Below are 22,432 nucleotides of genomic sequence, written 5' to 3'. Positions count from 1 at the left end.
CCTTCTGCCAACCCCTTTAATATCTAACACCAAAAAGTCATTGACCATACTTGTTTATCAATTGCTTAAACCATTTGTTCAGTGACCAGCCAGATCCAATTTTAAAATTATTTTATGTAGTATAGCAGATGGTTCACAGACATTTTTCCATAACTGTATTAAACAGGATTGTTTCTGTGCATTGAGAAAGCAAAGCTTCTCATTACCCTAAATCCAGGAGAATGATTGCACACATTTATTACAAAGTTTAACTATTGGGTAAGTTCACACAATACAGTAATAACAAAGCCATATGCATGCAGTCTATACAATATCACCCAACAGTATTAAAATACTACTATGCCCTCCATGAAAAAAAAAGAAAATGAGAAATTGCAATATCTGCCTACCTTTTGGAGGCAAAAAGACACAATAAAATGCAAATGTATTTTTATAGATTACTGAACAGTAAGCAGCTGTGTGTTGACCACCATGGTCTTAAATGGTCTTTCATAATTTGTTTTTTTATTGCCATTTTATATTGTGATTATTGTAGTTGAGATATAGGTTCTGAAATGTTCCATCCAATAGTTATCTGCATATAGATTCCTATTTATTCAAGCTTTATAGAATGTCTGCTGTTTTCAAGTAAGGTAAGACCTGACCTACAGACTTGCAGAGAGAGTGAAGGACACTGAAGTTCTGTCATTGTGCGGACATAGCATTAGCACTAAGCAAAGCCTGTAAATGTAATGGTCAAACATGGTCACCCTATGTTGATGCAGTTCTGCCTTCCAAAACATGTCTGACCTGTGTCTGAACTAATGCTGCTTAAACCACCCTGCCTTAGGCTAAGTTCACATGGCATCATACCCTGAAAATCGATCTGTGTTGTGTCGCTTTTCAGGAAGCAACTAAGCAGCAGATTCCAGGCATACGGGTGGTGATTGGCTCCTGGTTTGTGTTCCTTTGTTTCGTACCTAGTGTCATACTCTTGTAAGTGGCACTATAATCTAGTAATTAGGATCTAGTGATGTATGCTGTCTTTTTCAATAAATACAGAAGAAATGATTATACAGTGAAAAAATCCTTTATTTTTCTGTTTAAATTTGGTTTTATTCAGAAAACACGCAACAGGGGAGATTTACTAAAACTGGTGCACACAGAATCTGGTGCAGCTGTGTATAGTAACCGATCAGCTTTTAACTTCAGCTTGTTCAATTAAGCTTTGAAAATAAAACCCAAACCTAAAAGCTGATTTGGTTACTGATGGAATACAGAATTGTATTTTGTGCAACAGTTATGTCACTTAGTAGATGGCAGTGTTTGTAAGTTTGTAGCTGCATCTATGGCAAACACTATGGCTTTTCTGTGTGTAATAAAGTTCCTGTTTCCTGTCTGCAGTTAAGCAGCAAAGCCAATGTGGACTGTGCACTGTCTGCTCTGTAGGACTATATACAGAATTTCTAACAGTTATGCCCCGTACACACGGTCGGATTTTCCGATGGAAAATGTCCGATCGGAGCATGTTGTCGGAAATTCCGACCGTGTGTGGGCTCCATCGGACATTTTCCATCGGATTTTCCGACACACAAAGTTGGAAAGCAGGAGATAAAATTTTCCGACAACAAAATCCGTTGTCGGAAATTCCGATCGTGTGTACACAAATCCGACGGACAAAGTGCCACGCATGCTCAGAATAAATAAAGAGATGAAAGCTATTGGCCACTGCCCCGTTTATAGTCCCGATGTACGTGTTTTACATCACCGCGTTAAGAACGATCGGATTTTCCGACAACTTTGTGTGACCGTGTGTATGCAAGACAAGTTTGAGCCAACATCCGTCGGAAAAAATCCTAGGATTTTGTTGTCGGAATGTCCGAACAAAGTCCGACCGTGTGTACGGGGCATTACTATGCAGAGCTGCACCAGATTCTCTGTGCGCCAGTTTTAGTAAATCACCCCCAACAGGTACATCCGTACAGAAGATGTGCAAAAGGAGTTAGTCATATACATATACAGTGATACAGATAATAGTAATAGAGCTTAGCAAGGACGAACTAAGAAAGCAACCCATGGAATGCATATCAATAAGATGAAAGGAAAGGAATGTTGGGAAACAATGGTCAGTGCACTTTCCTATTTATTTTAACCTAAAAAATCTTTTTTTTGCCAGTTCAGCTAAAATATTTATGCCATATTTGAAGGCTATTAGTTTTGCTTAGAGAATCATTATTTTAGGCAATGATCAAGTGTATAGTCCTACCTTGCGTGTTAGCCTCCTCTTTATCTCTCGTTTTTCCTCCTGCTCTTCTTGTTCATTACGAGCTGTAAAATAGGAATTTTTGAGAATGTTGTGATGTTTCTTTGAAAGGATTAATTTGCCAAGCCTGTGTGCAAACAACTATCTCTTCTTCTGTTCCTCAGCAGTATGAAGAGATCTATTTTTTGGAACAACGTGCTGCCGTGAGAGTGCATTACCTGCTACTATAATGGTGTTTTCAGTGCCATTTAACATAAATGGCAATGGAATGCACTGTGGTTCACATGGTTGCCATGCATTATGGCAGGGGTCTCCACACTTTCTAAGCAAAGGGACAATTTACTGCCCTTCAGACTTTATTGGGGCCAGACTGTGGCCAGTGGAAGTATAAAATGCCTCAGCATCAATGCCCCTTCATTGGTTTTAATGGGAGAAATAGTGCCCCATTGACCATATCAGTGGGAAGAATAGTGTTCCATCATTGGTGGAATATTGCCCCAAGAGCCAGACAAAGGCAAGTGAAGGGCCACATCTAGCCACCGGGCCACGGTTTGGAGACCACTGCATTATGATATGCTAAATTATAAAAGTGTGTTATGGTGCACTGCTAGTCCATTCAAAATGAATGAGATGTTTTAACACACATTAACATTAACACAGGTGCATTAATGCTACCCATAGTAGGAATGGGATATTACAAACAAATAATCAATATTTTACCATGAGTTATGAGTATATCATAAATGTCAAATATTTACATGCTGTAAGAACGACTGATCATCATATATGAAACTGTAGTGACTTGTGACCAGACTTTCATTACTCAAGTGTTATGTAGTAACCTCTGTATGAGCACTAAACCTAATACTTAAAGCAACCCTGTCAGGTTTTTCAATAATCCCCAATGTCAACTTCCTGAAAGAGAAAAGGTAGTTTACTCGCCTCTCCAGCAGCCTATGTCACCTGCACCCCCTCCATTTCAGCACTGCAGCCTCATTTTGGCATTCTGCACTTTGAGGAGTATTGAATACCTGTTACCCACTCCATGTGCTATGGTTCCATCCCGTGACCCCTACATCACTGCTGAGTCCTCTATTGACACGTGGGTCAGAGAAAAGAGCCAGAGTGTGCGGTAGGGGAAACAAGCCTGTAGTTGCAGGGTCTGTGGAGCAATTCCTCAATAAATTTACGGCAGAAGCGCTGAAGTTCTAATCTCTCAACAACTCAGCTTACTCAGTTTTAGTGCGTATTCCCTGTGTTTTTATTAGAGAGTACAAGACTGGCAGGCTGCTGAGTCACTGGGAAGGGAAGTAGTGGGAGCTGAGCTGGCTTTGAATTATGTTCTCTGAGCTTTGAGGATGAATTGCTCTATAGCACATGCAGCTACAAATGTTAGTGAGATCTTGTTTTAAAGCTCAATAACTGCTTGTTCCTAATATATGTCAATAGCCAGGCCACGTGTCCACGTGTAGCCTGGCTCAGTTATGTATAATTTACATACCATATGATCAAGGCTGTATTTATACATAATTCTGCTATAGTGCCTGAGTGATGATACTCTTTTGTACAAGCCCCACCTCTTGTGTTTGGTGATTTTAGTTTAGAAAAAACAATTGCAAGAATACACTATTGGAGGTAACATAAAGCCAGCTTTTTATGCAGAGCCACTTTTTAATATTACATAATGTTTCCTGAACAATAGTGAGTCTTTTGATGCCACTCAACATCCCCTGCATACCCTCCCCCTACTGCTTTCTTGCTGGCAAAACAAATCCAGAAATGGACTGAAGAAAAAAAAAAGTTATCTGTACATTTTTAACCCTGGTGATGCCCCTTCTAACCCTCTAGCCCTAGGCTGTTGCCCATTACTACCATTAATGCAAATACAACCATGCATATGTCTGTAATAACTACTTTAATGAAGCCAGGGCAGTATTACACACTCCAGCCCATCACTTCTCTTGTGCCTTCAGCTAGCAGGACATTTGTCTCCATACCTGCTTACAATGCAGTGTATATAACAGTCTATCATAGAGAAAAATTTTCACAAAGGGCTAGTGTACACGCTTTGTTAAAGTTCTTTGAACGCCAGTCAAAGCACCTGTCACTAAATAAAATGGTTAACTTACAGTTCTGTTTACACCTTGCGTTTGCTTTGCTTTGCTTAAAAAATTATACCCTATGTCGCTTTAGTGGTGCTTCAAAGCATCTTCAAAGTCTCAATAGAAGTCTATGACAAAACTCGCTTGAAGCACCTGCAGCTTTTGAGAGACTTTAATTTAGCTTTAGCTTCACTTTGTTCTGGAGGTATTGCAGATATGGGACATAAACACATACACAGGGCATCTGCCAAGCTTCATTAAAGCTTCAAAAAAGCACCACTGAAGCATCATTGAAGCACCACCGAAGCACCACTGAAACATCACCGAAGCATTGCAAAGGCATCAAGAACACATCAAAAAAGCATGTTAAAGCGGTAGGCGCTTTAATGCGTGTTGAAGTCAAAGCAAATGTAAATGAGCCCTGAGTGTCTATGCAGATTGACAGTTTGGTGATGATTGGATGAGGCATTTTTGGAGTGCACTGCTGTCAATAAAATGCCTCAATGTAGTGGATATGTGGAACCCAGATATCAGATGGTAAGGAGGAATGTTCTTGAAAAGATGTCCTTTCCAAAAAAAAGCACAAAAATTCATAAAATATACATGCAAAGTACTGCAAGACTTACGTTTCAAAATATTTCTCTGCTCCAACTCTTCAGCTGTTGGCCTTTGACTCAATCGCCTACGAAAAAAGGTAGAAATCTTTTGAACCATTTTTCCTACCGTATATAGTCATTTAATGCTTGCAAGCCTCGTTGTTCTAAATTTTACTGTAGCAGAATGATAACTTTTTCACACAGGATGTGGTAATACAATTGACAGAGTTAACATTATCAGATGGAGAAGAAACTAACACAGGTTATTAAGTCATCTAGCCTTGAGCCATCAGAACTGATGTCTAAACACACTGTTTTACAACACTTCCTTTTTATTTACAATCCTCCGGATATTCATATGTTCACTATACAGTGAACTGCAATAGTAAAAACTTGACTCATAGATGCAACTGTAAAAAAAGGTAATGTGAACTTTTCCTTCTGTATATACAGTATACAAGCAGGCAGTCACTAATGTGTGTTGTGTTTGCCACATTTTTGGCCACAGTCTGGTTATTTAACATAAAGCTTCTTGCGTTATATGAAATATCACACTTCCTTTTAAATAATACTGTAAATGTAATAATAAAACTGGCTATGCTTATGCAAATGAAGTTACCTTATAAGTTTAGTGCCAATCTGTTGCCGGAGTTCCAGCCTCTCCTCATCTGTCTGCACGGGGAGGATATTCTTCTCCTCCAACTCTCTCTTGGAGGGTCTGTTGCTTAACTTAATTGCCAGCGAATCCTTCCTGAGGACCTTTAATGTCAAGGAGTCTTGAAAAATAGAATGAATAATAGCTAAATAGTTGTAATCCCCAATGTAACAGCACAGTAAAGACAATGTTGCACATTTCATTATTCTTTCAACACCGCAATTGCAAATATGGGGTTTTTAAGTACTTGTAGTGTGTTTTTACACACAATATTTGGATAATTTTTTGGGGCATTTAATTGTTTATTTTTTGTACATGCTTTTCAGCTGTTCAATATTGGTATTGCTGGGAAGTCCTTGTGACAAAATGCGTTAGAAGGATGTGATAATAGACATTGCGGAGAACCTGAAAGTGGCAGGGATACTTAATGTATGGGATCGCATTCTTTGCTGGCTTTATGTAAGTGCAATTTTACTATTTAAATGTGTGGTCTTCACACTGTAAGGGCCTGTGCTGATGGGCTTTGGGTTTAAGTGGATTAATGATGTTTAATTCCCATGCTTCTGGAAGGATGCCATCATTATGGTTGCAGGATCCCATGCGGCATGGTAGTAACCCGTCTATACTGCCAATACTGCACATTCATGGGATTTCACTGCCATTCTGTGATGTCAGAAATTAAGTGGTGAGATCCCGCATATGCGATGTAGTGGTAGTACAGATTGATTGCAAAATTCACGTGCACAGGGTCTCATCACTATATTTCTGACATCACAATATAGCGGAGAGATCCCGTACATTCGCAGTATTATAGATTGATCACACGCACGGGATCTCACTGTCATACTGATGGCAGACTTTCAGGAGCGCAGAAGTAAAATATGGTCCCGCACTTCCACTGTTTTTGTTAGACAATGCTCATGATATTGGGATACAGTACTGTGCATGTGTAGGGATATGTTCTTGCATCTGTGGGAGTGGTTTAAACAACATTTTGCATATCTACGTGCATCCTAATGACGCATGACCACCCACCATTGCTACAGAACTTTTGCAGAACCCCCGACACCATCTATAAATCGGCAAGTGTGCCCATTTTAGAACTGAAAAGTTTGGGGAGGGGAAGGTGCTAAGAGCAGGCACAGTGGTGAGGGGTGATGGGAGTCAGGCACAGTAGCAATGGCAGGGCAGCATGCACATGTGGTCAAGGGGAAGTTAGAAGCAGGGGTGATTAAAGGAAGGAATATGTGGTCAGGTGCAGTGCTGAGGGAGTGTAAAGGTACAGCAGAGAGAGCCATGGGGTGGTATGCACAAGCACTGTGGTGCGTTCAAGGCAGAAGATGGTGGCCAGGAGCCGTGGTGTGGTAGTAAAAGCAGGGAGAAGGTTGCACAGACATGGAGGTGAGAGGAGGGTGGAGGCGCGGTGGTGAAAGAGGGCTTAATGCAGGCACAGTAGAAATATCGAGGGTATGGGATGTGAGTGCAAGGGGAGTGGGTGTGAAGAGAAGGCAGTGGGAGGGTATGTAGGCATGGTGGGGAGGGTGAGGGATCAACTACAGTGGTCACATTGGGATGGGGGGGGGGCACAGGCTCAGTTTTGATAGTGGGAGAGAGGGGTGCATGCATGTGCAGTAGTGAGAAGGGGAGCATAAGAGCATAAAATGGGGGGTATATATGTGTACCATTTACAGCAGACAGGTAAAGAGGGGAAGGTCATTTCTGCACATGCTGACATATTGAGTTTACATTCTGATAAAAAGTGTGGTGAAATAACTCTGTGTGTTTGCTAGCTGACAACCAACGATTGTATTTCATAAGTTTTTATTTTATATTTTGGTTATATATTGGTTGAGCTGATTTGATTGTTGTTGCTACATGCTGATATATTCTCTATATATTTCTGTATCATTATATTTTTATATTATTATTATTATTATTATTATATATTACTATATTACTAAGACATACTCTAGCTATCAAACATCTCAACTCAGCTGGTAGAGACATGGTTTTCAACCTTGTTCTTCATATAGGTAAGGCAACTAAGAACTGCAATTCTGAATGGCAGAGGGAAAATAAAATGTCACTAGTAAGATGGTTGTGGCTATTCGCTCATGTGCAGTAGAGTCTGTTCTCTGATATTGCTACCGTGCATGGACAGAGAATTGCCACATCTTACTAGCAACAAATTTCTTTGCGCGGAGCCCAAAAACATTGCACATGGGTGGCTCCTTCAACATTGCATTTACACTCTCTACTATATGAGCTCACCAATACAGGGTTGAGATTGGTCATTCCCGTGCAGGTGCAGGTTCATATCCCCATACCTCTGATGACAGTGTGCATGCGTGGGAATGTATGTTCCAACAATATAAGAATGCATAGGGAATATGGCCCATTCCTTATGACAACTTTGCCACGACTGCTGCTTACCATTGCTATGGAACCCAGATGCCATCTTAAAAAGGCAATTTTTGAAATAATATGTTTAGAGCCCGGACTTCTCTAAGTAAGAATGTAGATTTCAGCTACCAAAAAATGATTTACAAGTAAACAACCCATGCTTACTCTCTATTAATATTTTGATGATTATATCTCAATTTCAACCTGAAACTAAGGAGGAAACCGAACACCATTTTACTTTCTGTATGCTTCTCTAATAAAAACATATAAAAACTATAGGATAGATAATTATAGTTACATAGTGGGTAAGGTTAAATAAAGACATAGGACCCTCCAGTTCAACCTATGTGTATGTGTATGCTTTGCTCCCACGTCCCTGCCTCAGCCTCTTGCAATCCCCTATACGAAAGAGCTCAGACTGGCAGGTTAAGAATTGGCACAAGAAGCCAATCAGTTGTGCTGCAATGCTAATGTGCAAGCAAATAACATGCTGATAGAAGTAGGGAGCAGAGTGACAGAGAGAAGAGCTCATCAGTCTTCTCCTTTCATTGTCTATTCGCAGACTAGGGGAAGGACAAGATGTGTATGTGTTACTCAACTGCATCAAAGAAAAATCAGTTCTACTACCCTGCAAGATAGGACTGTGCTGTGTGGAAGAGCTGTGTATATCTCAGACAGGATAGGCATACTGGATAGACAGAAATACAAATCCTTTGACAGGTAAAACATTTCTCTTATATGTATTTCATCTGTACATTTAGCTGCCTGCCTTGAGTTCAGCTTTCAGTTGAGATTTTGTCCAAATGTTTGGGTTCCCTTGGGGTCCTTGTTTACTGTATAAACTAATATTGTGGGAAAAAAAATTGTCAAAGACATACTTGTGTATAATGAGCTATCATCATCATCATCGTCATCTGTATCTTCATCTGTATCATCTTCATCATCTCTGGAGTAGAGGCAGGAGTCATCATAGTTTGATTCATGAGGCACGTTTTCCTTGTCATCTTCACATTCAATAACAACGGTTGGCACTTGTCTCATGTCAGAATATCCACTGAGCCCTGCTTTTGACATGCCATCACCTCCATGCAAACCCGAGCTATGAAGATAAAAGGACTACTATTACTTTGTTCCAATATCTGTAATATTGTAGGGTATATTGATACATAAAAACAGCCATTTTTTTCAATGGGGCAACTTTATGGGTATAGGTATAAAAATGTAGGTTTTCTCAGGAATCTATAGTATACTGGTATACTGTTTTTTTGATCAAGGTTTGTGACCTTTTTTGAATAAATATGGTAGAAAGCAAACCTGGCCATAGACGGTTTGAATCTTGGCCCGTTCAGCAGGAACCGGATGAGATTTGAACCATGTATGGCAGGCTGAATGTACCCAAGTTGTATTGATCTATCAACTTGGGCATAACCAGCCTGCTGGATTTTACATGCGATTATTGCCAGGGGCTGTTATAGCTGCTAGCAATAATCACTGTGTTCTCCCAGCAGGGACGGCTTCCCCTGAGCCCCCCCCCCCCCTCGCTGGGAGAACACAATGGCTCTACGGGAGGGATTCCCCTGTCAACACTGTCTGTGGTTGCAGGAAAGAAATGAACTCCGTCCATGGCCGGCCTAAGGCTAAAAAAATAAAAGTTTGCTATCCGATACTGTTGTTTTTTTTTTGTTTGTTTTTTTACACAATTATTACAGTTTTAAAAAAATACACCAGATAACTGCTCCAGATATGTTACATATACAATTCTAACTCTGTATTGTAATTATACTGTCTGCCCTCATGTTGTAAAGCGATACGCAAACTGTTGGCGCTATATAAATCCTGTATAATAATAATAATAATAAAAATAACTCTGACTATACTGCACCTTTTTATAATTGTATACTTAGACTTCCAAAGAAATGCAAGCATTAGCAGCGCTACACAATCCATATAAAATGTCCTTATAAGAGTCTTTAAACACATATACCCGGTGAGCCATAAATTAATCAACGGTGGATTGAATAAGGTTGCTGATGATCCAGGTCTGTTCCTTGAATCCTATCACCACACCTCGTGGAACACTGCTCCCTGTGGATATTGAACTCACCAGATCTTTAAGTAACTGTGCCTCAAGTACAACACCAATTGATCCAAAGGATTCTCCTCTCATTAGCAGATCAAGGGATGGACTACACCTTAACCTCAAAACACCTTCTTCCAACAGAGTTCGCTATAAGTGAGGATCCGCCTCTCATCAGCAATAGCACACAAATAGGTCTCTTAAGGCACAACATGCAAAAGCATCATCCTTACATATAAAAGATATTATCACAATACACAACTATTAAAACGATTTGACAATACAGTATATCATGTCCAAGATTGATGATCCTAAGGCTCGATGCGTTTCCTGGATCTAGTTCACTTCTTTAGGAGCCATTGATATATATTGTTACAGTAAACAATCTTGTTTTATGTAGCAGTTTCCCTTCACTGCTTGTACAACATGAACTAGCGGGTTCCCAAATGTATCCAAGAGGTAAAGCTTTCAGTTAGTACTGACAAGATACATCTCTTTTGAGCAGAGATAAAATAAAACTACAATGTGCAAATGCTCAAATAAGAGGTAGGACACAAATCCAATTGCTTGTAAATGAGGAAGTGTTGTTCCCATTTATAAGTTCTTTGAATCAAAGATGGAACTAGCGACTTAAAGCTTAATTACTTCCATAATCTCATGTCCAAAAGTTACCATAAGCAACTTGCCAAAAATCCTCTCAAGATGCCTTATATACTATGCCAAATCTTCCACCTTGGTGACTCTCTTCAGATAATAAAAGTATATCTAAAGCCCATACTTTTTCTTCATTTTGGATAAAGTTGGGAAGAGTTAAAAGCACAAAGAACAAATATCCAAGTATGACATCAAGCATAATGCATCATAGGTATTCACTTTCACTGTTAATTTCAACCAACAAAATTCCAATAAAATACATTTAGATTTTTGAATTTTTGATGGTAACAAGACAAAATGTGGGAAATTTCAAGGGGTATGAATACTTTTTCAAGGCACTGTAAGTGGTGCTCATTTTACCTACATACATGCATGTATTGTTGTTGGTTGGATTTAACAGTGGAGCGAATACCTATGCTGTATTATGCTTTATGTGATACAATATACTGTACTTATATTTGTACCTATTGTATAATTGTATGCATATGCCTAATATGACTTTATTGCTAAAGAATTTTTTGTGGTGTGCTCACTATATATTTAAAACTATTGTACTAGCAGACTGATACACTGTGGAGGGGCTTAAGCAGCCTAAAAAATAATCTATTGTTAGTTGCTTAAGAAAACACAAGTAGGGCGCTGGAGTTGGTAGAATCAGAAGCAACACCATTTATTTTGAAATAGCACAATTACATGTTAAAAACACTTTGATAACGACCTCAAACAGCATGGGTACACAGTGACAAGGGCCAATCATGAGGTGGTTAATGGTTCAGATCAGAGGTCTCCAAACGTTCTAAAGAAAGGGCCACTTGACTGTCTTTCAGACTTTTAGGGGGCCAAACTATGGCCATTGGGAGTAGAAAAGGTTCCCAAAGTAAGTGGGAAAAATTTACATGGTTGGTATTAATGGATGAAATAGTGATCCAAGGGCTAAATAAAAGCAAGCAAAGGCCACATCTAGCCTCCGGAAGACCACTGGTGTAGAGACAACTGGTTTGGCGACCACTGGTGTAGATGATAGTGTACAGAACTTTATTGCTAATTACAAGAGTTAAAGTGGTTGTAAAGGCTGAAGGTTTTTTACCTTCATGCATTCGATGCATGAAGGTAAAAAAAAGTTAAGTGTGCAGCTCCCCACTCAGCTCCCCTTAATATATTCCTAAGCCCAATACGATCCCACAATGCGCAGTCTCTCCCTTCTGTTTGGCTGAGATGAAGCATCAGGAGCCATTGGCTCCCGCTGCTGTCAATCACAGCCAGTGATACCAAACTTGTATGGGTTACTCAACTGCATCAAAGAAAAATCAGTGCCTATCCTAAGGCACAACTGGGCTGATTGTCAGGGCCTGGACTTCAACCTGGGACCTCTGCTGTGTCTGGTAGGTGGCTTGCAGAGCCACTTGGAATGCTGGATGACTCCCTGGACAATTCCTTGAATGATCCTGCCTTGAATCTTGTTTGTCTTGAACTTTGAACTCGTTACTCCTCCCATGAACTCCCTGATTAAAGCTTTAGCTCTGCACTTCCTGTTTGCCAGATGATTGAGCTTTTGTCTCCCCTGTTGCTGCCCGTATTTTCACTACCATTCGTTACCGGCTTGTTCCTTGACTATGCTACTGTTTGATCCCTACCTGCTATATCTGCTACTGGACCCCAGCTTGCTCACCTCCTGGTGGGGAAATCCTGATGACCATGACCTGGTACTAACACGCAGCAAAGCCCATCTCCACCATCAGGAGCTCTGGTTAATATCAGTTAGTACTTAGACCCCGCACCTCGGTGAACCCGTGTCATTACCCAAGGTGACCTGCGTGTATACCCGTCCTGCTTGTTGGTGGGTGCTGCTCCACTGCTATAGCTACTGGCCTCCGAGCCTGACTCTGGACCGTGACACTGACATTTCAATAGACTGATTCTTTTTTTTGTGCACCTACTTGTGAGGCTGATATAAAAAAATGGTAGGGGGAGTGCAAACTTGATGGTCAAGGGATTAGACCACACTGAAAAAAAGGAGAACCCGCTCCAGGTGTCACTTTCCAAAAATCTCCTCCCTCTTAAGGTGTGGGTGCAGCTTAATATGCAACCGTATGCAAGAGAAGAACAAAAATTCCGGATGCCCGCACTCCAATAAATAATGATTTCTTTATTTATGTAAATCCATACAGCAGGGATAAAACCACTAACGCGTTTCACACCGTCAAGGCAGACGCTTATTTATAGCCCTTATTCACACCGTCAAGCACCTGCCTTGACGGTGTGAAACACGTTAGTGGTTTTATCATTGCTGTATGGATTTACATTAACAAAGGATTCAATATTCATTGGAGTGCGGCCATCCGGACTTTTTGTTCTTCTCTTGTAGACCACACTGAACTGTTATTTTGCAGCATTTAAAGTGTACTTATAGCCCAAACATTTATTTTTCTGTATAGAGCAGGGTAGGGTCATTGAAAACCCATATTAGGTTATTTGTTGAGATCTGTGCCATGCTGAGTAGATTTCCTATCACTCCCACTCCTTGAGATACAACAGGAGAGGAAAGGAAATCTCCCAAATGTGAGGAGAGTTCCCATCTTCAACAGTTGTCACCAGAACATTTGACCTCAAAGGAAGATTTCCTTAGTTTTTGCTCTTAGACAGCTCTAAGGTTTAGGAATTCCCCTACTTTCTGTTTTAGTGAAAACGGTCACCAGGACAAATAAAGGGGTGAATCACCCCAGCATGGAAAAAAACTTCAAAAAACCTTGTCAGTGGGTCTAACTCTTCAACACTATCCAAAACGAAAAAATGTTTTCCCTTTACATACATTTTAACAGTTCTCTACATCATTACTTGGTATATTTCCACCATCAGAGTATGTGATGAAGTATACTTTTATCAGCACAGTGCATTTTAAACGAAACAAAATAATGTATCTCCATTCTAGGAGGGACTGGATGATAGTAAGTACCTGCAATGTGTCACAGCTCAGATGATATACCCAATCCCAGCTGGCTGTAAACACTTGGCTCTCACAAGGAAGTATTCTGTGTTTGCAGTAATGCCATAATTGCTTAATAAAGCAAAATGCCAGCAATGCTGCCAAATATTCTGCCTGGACATTAAAAAATGAATGCAGATGAATCCAAAGTGAGTCAGACTACTCATATATGTTTACATATTTGAAAATCACAGCAGTAATCTTTAGCCTGTTATTGCTGAAAATTGCACTCATTCCTGGCTCTGCTCCATTGGCAACAAGGAAACTAGACAGACCCACTATTATAGGTTTGTGCCATCTGAGACAGTAGTACATTTGTGCCATGTAGATAAGATAAATGAGATGGAAAGTTTCCATTTATAACCCAGGGATAACTGCACTGTGATGTGCATCTGGTTCACTATGTATTATTGTGGTTTTCAAAAGAGCATCAAAGCATACAACGCATACTGTGATATCTATAAAATGAACAGCTTTCACGATAGTGTCCTTCACATCATCACTGCCACATTGTAGGCAAATAATGAGCCCACTATTACCCTTGCCATGGCCTCATGAATAAATTGACAGAATGAAGGCATGTTCTTATTGTTGGTAGCAAACTAAGTCTCTGTTCCATGTTTCCCATCTAGTAAGAACTATAGATAGCAGAGCATCTAACTAGAACACTTTTACATTGTATGTGCTGCCGACAAGCACCAATCAGATTAGAACTTTGTACAAAAGAAGGAATGTGATTGGTGACTGGATAACACAGACTTAATTTTTTAATATGTTTTGATAAATGACGACAAATATATACATGATAGCTTTATGACCACCCATCTAATATTTGCTGCCAAAACTGCCCTGACCGGTTGAGGCAGGGATGCCACTAGACCTCTGAAGGTATACTGTGGTATCTGGCACCAAGCCTTCAGTAGCAGATCATTTAAGTCTTGTAAGTTGTGAGATGGGGCCTCCATGAATCGGACTTCTTTTTCCAGCACATACCACAGATGCTCAAACAGATTGAGATCTGGAGAATTTGGAGGGCAAGTCAACACATCTAACTTGTTGTTGCATTCCTCAAACCATTCTTGAACCATTTTTGCAGTGTGGCATGGCACATTATCCTGCTAAAAGAGGCCACTGCCATCAAGGAATACTGTTTCCATGAAGGGGTGTAGTTGACCACCAGCAATGTTAAGGTAGGTGGTACGTGTCGAAGTAACATCCACTTGAATGTCAGAACCCAAGGTTTCCCAGCAGAACATTGTCAAAACCATCACCCTGCCTCCTCCGGCTTGCCTTCTTCCCACACTGCATACTAGTGCCAACTCCTTCCCAGGTAGGCCGATGCACTTGCATCCAGCCATCCACATGATGTAAAAGAAAACATGATTCATCAGACCAAGCCACCTTCTTCCATTGTATAAGTGTACAAAAACTGCACTAATGCCAAATTATTAAACACACAATTATATTAATCTTACGCTGAGCTGCAACTCAATCATGTGATATAAACATAGTGCATACAAAGTAAATAAAATCAGAGCTGTGCTTGTACCATATAAGACATTTGTTAAATATAAACCAGTGACAGAAATAAAGTCCACGTGAGATAAGAAAAGGGGATGAGAAAATCTTCTTTAGAAGTTAATTCCAAGAAATCCAGCACCACACGACAATAACCACTGAAGTGCGAAACCTCCACCTCTAGTATAGGGAGCGCTTACTGGATATTATGGACCTTCTATCTCTAGAACGGTCACATAGGCAATGATCAGAATCATCAAAGGTCACATAGACAATGATCCGAGTCACCAAAGGGGTCCTTCTGATGTTACTATAGGGCAGCTCATCCTTTGGTGACTCGGATCATTGTCTATGTGACCTTTCTAGAGATAGAAGGTCCACAATATCCGGTAAGCGCTCCCTATAATAGAGGTGGAGGTTTCACACTGCAGTGGTTATTGAGCGTGCTGCTGGATTTCTGAAAATGAACTTCAAAAGAAGATTTTCTCACCCACTTTTCTTATCTCACGTGGACTTTATTTCTGTCACTGGTTTATATTTAACAAATGTCTTATATGGTACAAGCACAGCTCTGATTTTATTCACCTTCTTTCATTGCCTGGTCCAGTTCTGATGATCCTGTGCCCATGGTAGGTGCTTTTGGCTGGCATAGGCACCCTGAACAGTCTGCAGCTGCTCATCCCCAAACACAACAAACTGTAATGCCCATTCTTTTGCTTTCAACAAGTCATCTTCAGGGACAACATGTTTACTTCCTGCTTAATAAATTCCACTGACTTTCAGATGCCATTGTAACAAGATAATACATTTTATTCACTTAACCTGTCAGTGGTCATAGATTTAAGACAATAAGTATAATATATTTATTGACTTTTACCAAAAAAAACCCAGCAATTTGTAGACAAGCTGGTCTTGTTTTCAATGCATCTTCTATATTTCTTCTATGGTGACATCACAACTAAATGGAAGAGTAGATTTAGCTGAATTTTTGTTTCTAGAAATAGTGCAGCAAGGCGCGCTATGGCAGAGAATATGATAACTGGTCAGCAATATATACCAAAGGCTTTTATATAAGAAGTGCTGACACAATCTCCAATCATCCAATCATATCTGATTCATCAGTGTAACACACTGGCTAAGCTTCAAATAGAAGGCCGGCTGATTGCTTCATAATTCACAACTCCATCACCCCCCAGACTCTTATAGAAATCTGCAGGAACCGCAGTGGAGTGCCTATGATGGAAAATGATAACATAAAGTGCCTTGTTACACAAGTCAGCTCTCGACCTTTCCACAAAGAAAACAATCTTCATCGGTCTTTTAGCAAAGCTACCAGCTATAGAACTGTTTATAATAAGAAATGTGGATGTATTCTGGGGCCCATGGTTGAAGGAGAACTACCATGGGTTCAGGCTATGTAGCTGCACCCCAAGCCTGTGATACAATTGTGTCCAGCAGCACCTCCTAAACCCTTAGCAGTTTACCTGTACTTAGACCACATGATAGGAAATGAGAAGCCAAGGAACCCAAACCACTCTCATTCAATATTAGCAGCAGAAATATACTCACCAGCCACTTTATTAGGTACACCTTGCTAGTACCCAGTTGGACCCCTTTTTGCCTTCAGAACCTTAATTCTTCATGGCATAGATTCAACAAGGTGTTAGAAACATTCCTCAGAGATTTTGGTCCATATTAACATGATAGCATCACGCAGTTGCCGCAGATTTGTCGGCTGCACATCCATGATGCAAATCTCCCATTCCACCACATCCACAAAGGTGCCCTATTGAATTGAGATCTTGTGACTGTGGAGGCCATTGGAGTACAGGGATCTCATTGTCATGTTCAAGAAACCAGTTTGTAATGATTTGGGCTTTGTGACATGGTGCATTATCCTGCTGGAAGTAGCCACCAGAAGATGGGTACACTGTAAGCATTAAGGGATGGACATGGTCAGCAACAATATTCGGGTAGGGCGTGGCGTTTAAACAATGCTTAATTGGTACTAAGGGGCCCAAAGCGTGCCAAAAAATATCCCCCACACCACCATTAAGCCACCACCAGCCTGAAGTATTAATAAAAGGCAGGATAGATTCATACTTTTATGCTGTTTAATCCAAATTCTGACCCCACCATCTGAATGTCGCAGCTGAAATCAAGACTCATCAGAGCAGGCAACGTTTTTCCAATCTTCTATTATTAAATTTTGGTAAGCCTGTGAGAATTGTAACCTCAGTTTCATGTTCTTAGCTGACAAGAGTGGCACCCGGTATTGTCTTCTGCTGCTGTAGCCCATCTGCTTCAAGGTTTGATGTGTTGTGCATCAGAGATGGTATTCTGCATACCTTGGTTGTAACAAGTGGTTATTCGAGTTACTGTTGCCTTTCTATCATCTCAAACTAGTCTGCCCGTTCTCCTCTGACCTCTGACATCAACAAGGCATTTTCATCCACACAACTGCCGCTCACTGGATATTTTCTCTTTTTTTGAACCAGCTAGAGATGGCTGTGTGTGAAAATCCTGGTAGATCAGCAGTTTTTGAAATACTCAGACCAGGCCATCTGGCACCAACAACCATGCCATGTTCAAAGTATCTCCTTTCTTCCTCATTCCAATTCTCAGTTTGAATTTCAGCAAGTCGTCTTCACCACGTCTGTATGCCTAAATGCATTGAGTTGCTGCCATGTGATTGGCTGATTAGCAATTTGTGTTACCAAGCAGCTGAACAGGTGTACCTAATAAAGTGACCTGTGAGTGTATGAGCTTTGAAAGAGCAAAAACATACTTGACAGTGAGCCTTAAACAATATTCTATTGAATTCTGTGAGATGTAAATCTCAATTTACATGGTATCACAACTGTATATTTTTATGTTAGAACATTTATGTTGATAGTAATTCCAGACTGATATCCTAATTATGTGTACTGAGTGGTATATACAATGTAAATACAGTACCAGACATCTCAAGCTTTAGGAACTTTTGTATAAACATCTGTACGGTTGAATGTTCCCATGTTATAAACCTACAACTTTTTTGTTAGGACATAGATGTATAAGGTTTAACGTCTTGAAAACGTCATACTCCAGTTTTGTTTTATTTCAGACAGATACTGCGGATTATTAACTACGTCTGCATACTGGGCCTTGTTATGCCTTTTTGAGTACTCAGGGTGTATAGAATATGGCATGAGTGTAAGATACATTTTATCATCACATACTTATGTATAGTGGTTTTATCCCAGGGATCTTAAAATTAGATCTTGACGATGGACTATAAATTGTGCACTTAAAGTGAACCTGTGCCCACATTATGGCCATGAAATAATATACATTTTTTTAACAAGCAGTAAAATAGCTTTAAAACAAGCTCTCTCTCTGTCTCTAGCTGCTTGCAATGGGAAATAATTCATTCTTAAAGATTACTACAAGTTCTCTAAAGCCAGGTTCGTGCTGTGTGTTGATATTAGAAGGTTGATAGCCTGCCAAAGTTCCACTTCAATATAAAGTAATAGGAAGAAAAAAGATTCCATGGCATCTGTTGTGAATTTTGAAAACAAATTTCTCCACAATGCTTATAGCTACAGAGGTAAATGATGCTTGTTTTAAAGTGTTTTTACTGATTGTTCAGAATATTTAAAATAGTTTACTGTACATAATCATAACATATGTTCACTTTAACCACAAAGGACCGGAAGAATTTCCCACTTAATGACCAGACCATTTTTTGCAATACTGCACTGCATCGCTAACTGACAATTGCGCGGTCGTGCGACGTTGTACCCAAACAAAATCGATGTCCTTTTTTTCCCCACAAATAGAGCTTTCTTTTATTTGATCATTTATTTGATCACCTCTGCGTTTTTTATTTTTTGCGCTATAAACAAAAAAAGAGTGACAATTTTGAAAAAATAAAAATATTTTATACATTTTGCTATAATAAATATCCCCCAAAAAAATGTAAATAAAAAAATGTCTTCCTTAGTTTAGGCCGATATGTATTCTTCTACATCTTTTTGGTAAATAAGTGTATATTGATTGGTTTGCGCAAAAGTTATAGCGTCTACAAAAAAGGGGATAGATTTATGGCATTTTTATTATTATTTTTTTTTACTAGTAATGGCGGTGATCTGCGATTTTAATCGTGACTGCAACATTGCGGCTGACAGATTAGACACTTTTGACACTATTATGGGACCAGTGACATTTATACAGCTATAAATAGCCACTGGTTACTGTGCAAATGTCACTGGCAGGGAAGTGGTTAACACTAGGGGGCAATCAAGGGGCAATAAATGTGTGTCCTAGGGAGTGTTTCTAACTGTATGGGGATGTGACTGACTGGGCGAGGAGACATATTGTTGTTCCTACTTAGTAGGAACACACAATCTGTCTTTTGTCCCCTGACAGAACAGGGATGTGTGTGTTTACACACACACGTCCCTGTTCTGGCTCTCGTGTCATCGCGACCGCCAGCCACGCACATCGGTTCCCCAGCCATGCAACGGGAGCGCGCGTGCCTGCTGTAGCTGTTTAAAAGGGCTGATGTACAGCTACGACGGCTCGCAGGAATGTGCCAACCTGCCGCAGTATAATAACAGCGGCTGGCAGGCAAGCAACGCTAAACTTGATTTTGCACAAGTTTATAAACAATTGTTTTGTAATACTTCTGTATTTATTTATCTAAAATATTTTTTTTTAGAAATAAACATTTAATACAGAGTGTTTATCATAATGTTTGCAAAGAATAATAAAATAAACCACCCTTGTCTTTATGGTTTCTAGCAGGCTGTGTTAATCCATTAGTTAAAACATTGCTGTCTTAGTTCTATTTAGCTCAACAAGACAATAGCTGTTATCTGAGACTTACTTTAAGCTCAATTTTGTTCAAAATTATTAAATATGAAATATTCATATTCAATATGTTATATCTGCTCAATTAAAAAAAGGTTTCTCTTTAGTCTTTTGAATATAAAGAAAGAAAACATAAAGAAGATTATAGACTTGTCCTGTAGAATTAAAAGATGTTGCTAATGATTTTGTATGTCCAATATATTATTTGTCACACAAATGTTTAGCAAAATTATATTTTCAACGGAAATACACCCAAATTATAAATAGTGCACACGAACACAATAAAACATCTAAACGATTGCTAAATCTAAAAGAAATATGTTAAAGTGATTGTAAAGTCTTTTTATTTTTACATAAAAATAACAAACATGTTATACTTACCTGCTCTGTTGCAGTGGATTTGCACAGAGCAGCCCAGATTCTCCTCTTCTCGGGTCCCTCTTCTGTGCTCCTGGCCCCTCCCTCCTGTTGAGTGCCCCCCACAGCAAGCAGCTTGCTATGGGGGCACCCGAGCCGAGTCACAGCTCCCTGTGTCCATTCAAACGCGGAATGGACACAGGGAGGTGTCACCTGCCTGCTCATACTAAGCAAAGAGCAGCAGGAGATCGCTGAAAAGGTATTATTGGTCTGGGAAGGTGGGGTGGGTGAGGCTTTTCACAGATACTGTCATTTTGACAAATACCCAGGTGATAGTACTCTTTGGGAACTATCAGGGGTCTAAACAGAAACATGAGGTTTCATCTTTGAGCCTGAGAAAAATATCAAAGATGCAGACTTTTAAAAGGTTGCCTATGGGCACTTTTAGGTACTGTTGTTTTTTTTGCCATTTCTCAGGCACACACAGTTTTGAGACTTAACATATTAGCTATCTTCTATTTCACATAACCCAATGTGTAATTTTACCATAAATATTATATTGTGTTTGTGTGCACGAAAATGAATATGATTTAAATTTTTACTGATAATTTAGATTTTATAAAATTTTGTTCAACATAAAAAATGCAACTGCTATTTATTTTCTAGGTCCTCTACTTTCAGAAAATGTATAATGTTTCAAGGGTTTAAGTGTGTTTTCAAGCAAAAAAAAAAAAAAAAAAGGGCAATTCTGAAAAAAAAAAAAAAAGGCTCTGGCAATGAAGGGGTTAATGAGAGGGCCCATTTCCAGAAACTTCCCAAACTATGACTGCCCCTGGATATCAGGTAAAGTCTGCAGATGTTTATGACATGCAGAGAGTCAGGAACATGCATTCCTTAGAGATACAATGTCTACCTCCTATTACATTACAAAGGCAAGAAATGCTGTTTCTTCTCTCACTTTCATCACGTGCCCTTCATGTTTCCTACCACAGATCTCAAGGAAGATCTGATCTTTGTATTATTATTATTATTGTTATACAGGATTTATATAGTGCCAACAGTTTGCGCAGCGCTTTACAATGTTAGGGCAGACAGTACAATTACAAGACAATTCAATACGGGAAGAATCACAGGGCCCTGCTTGTATTTTCAGGTATGCAAGGTGCTGGTCTTGGTCCAGACCTATGGCTTCACAACACAAATTCATTTTGTCTGTTATACAGCTTTATACTAAAACCCCCCCCCAAAAAAACTAAAATGCCCAATGCAAAACAAATTACAGTTTTTAGCAGTATTAGGTGTCGCCATAATGAAACGTGTGACTGTTTTCATTGGTGTGAACTTGTAACCCAGCCAGAACCACTGTACAGTTCTGAACCCATAGTTCATACTACCCAGGGGAGATCAGCAAAGCAAAGTTCAGTTGAGGGGGCAGCACCTTCTCTTACATGTAGAAGTGATAGGGTAGCTTTAAAGCTGCCTGAATCACTTCTAAAGGAAAGTCGGCAGTCGGGAGAAAAAAGCAGATGCTGTGGCAGTTAAAGTTGCAGAAGACAAAGTATTAAAACTTATTTACTGCTTGTTATATACTCAAACACAGCCTTGCCACAGACTCAAGGTACTATGCAGCGGATCTCTGCAGTATGTTCAAAATACATCTTTTTTTTGGTGGGCGGGGGGGGGGAGAGAAATCTAGTAGAAAAAGTGGGCAAAACCTTTTCTCTTTCTTTTTATTAATTATAAAGATTTTAGGGTATTTGAAATGGTGTCATTAAACCTCCCTCCTACATATACAAACCTGCCTTCCACACCATTAATATCCTCCTATACATAGGTGTGTGCACCCTAAAGCTCAAACCACACCTTTTTCTGCGGTCTCAGCTGCATAGGACAGTGAATGAATGGGAAGTGCTCTGTGCTAAGCAAACTGAAGCATAGTAAGCACAGTTTTGTTTATGCTTCAGTTATGAACGAACACAGTGAGTGAGTGT

The 22,432-nt window shown here is 39.7% G+C and overlaps 1 protein-coding gene across 6 annotated transcripts in view; it reads right to left on the bottom strand.

Moving 5' to 3' along the window:
- The window catches only part of PHACTR1 (phosphatase and actin regulator 1), a 508,271-nt gene that overhangs the window by 23,502 nt on the left and 462,337 nt on the right, over positions 1-22,432 (bottom strand). For all 6 annotated transcript variants that reach the window (XM_073631073.1, XM_073631075.1, XM_073631076.1 and 3 more), the window contains 4 exons: positions 8,877-9,097; positions 5,560-5,716; positions 4,971-5,026; positions 2,246-2,307 (listed from right to left, as the gene is read on the bottom strand). In XM_073631073.1, coding sequence (XP_073487174.1) covers positions 2,246-2,307; positions 4,971-5,026; positions 5,560-5,716; positions 8,877-9,097 — 496 coding nt within the window. The remainder of the gene's footprint in view (positions 1-2,245; positions 2,308-4,970; positions 5,027-5,559; positions 5,717-8,876; positions 9,098-22,432) is intronic.

The sequence above is a fragment of the Aquarana catesbeiana genome, linkage group LG05 (genome assembly GCF_042186555.1).
Source record: "Aquarana catesbeiana isolate 2022-GZ linkage group LG05, ASM4218655v1, whole genome shotgun sequence".
Lineage (NCBI taxonomy): Eukaryota > Metazoa > Chordata > Amphibia > Anura > Ranidae > Aquarana > Aquarana catesbeiana.
The sequence above is the reverse complement of the archived record's forward strand: the minus strand, read 5'-3'. Positions and strand labels throughout refer to the sequence as shown.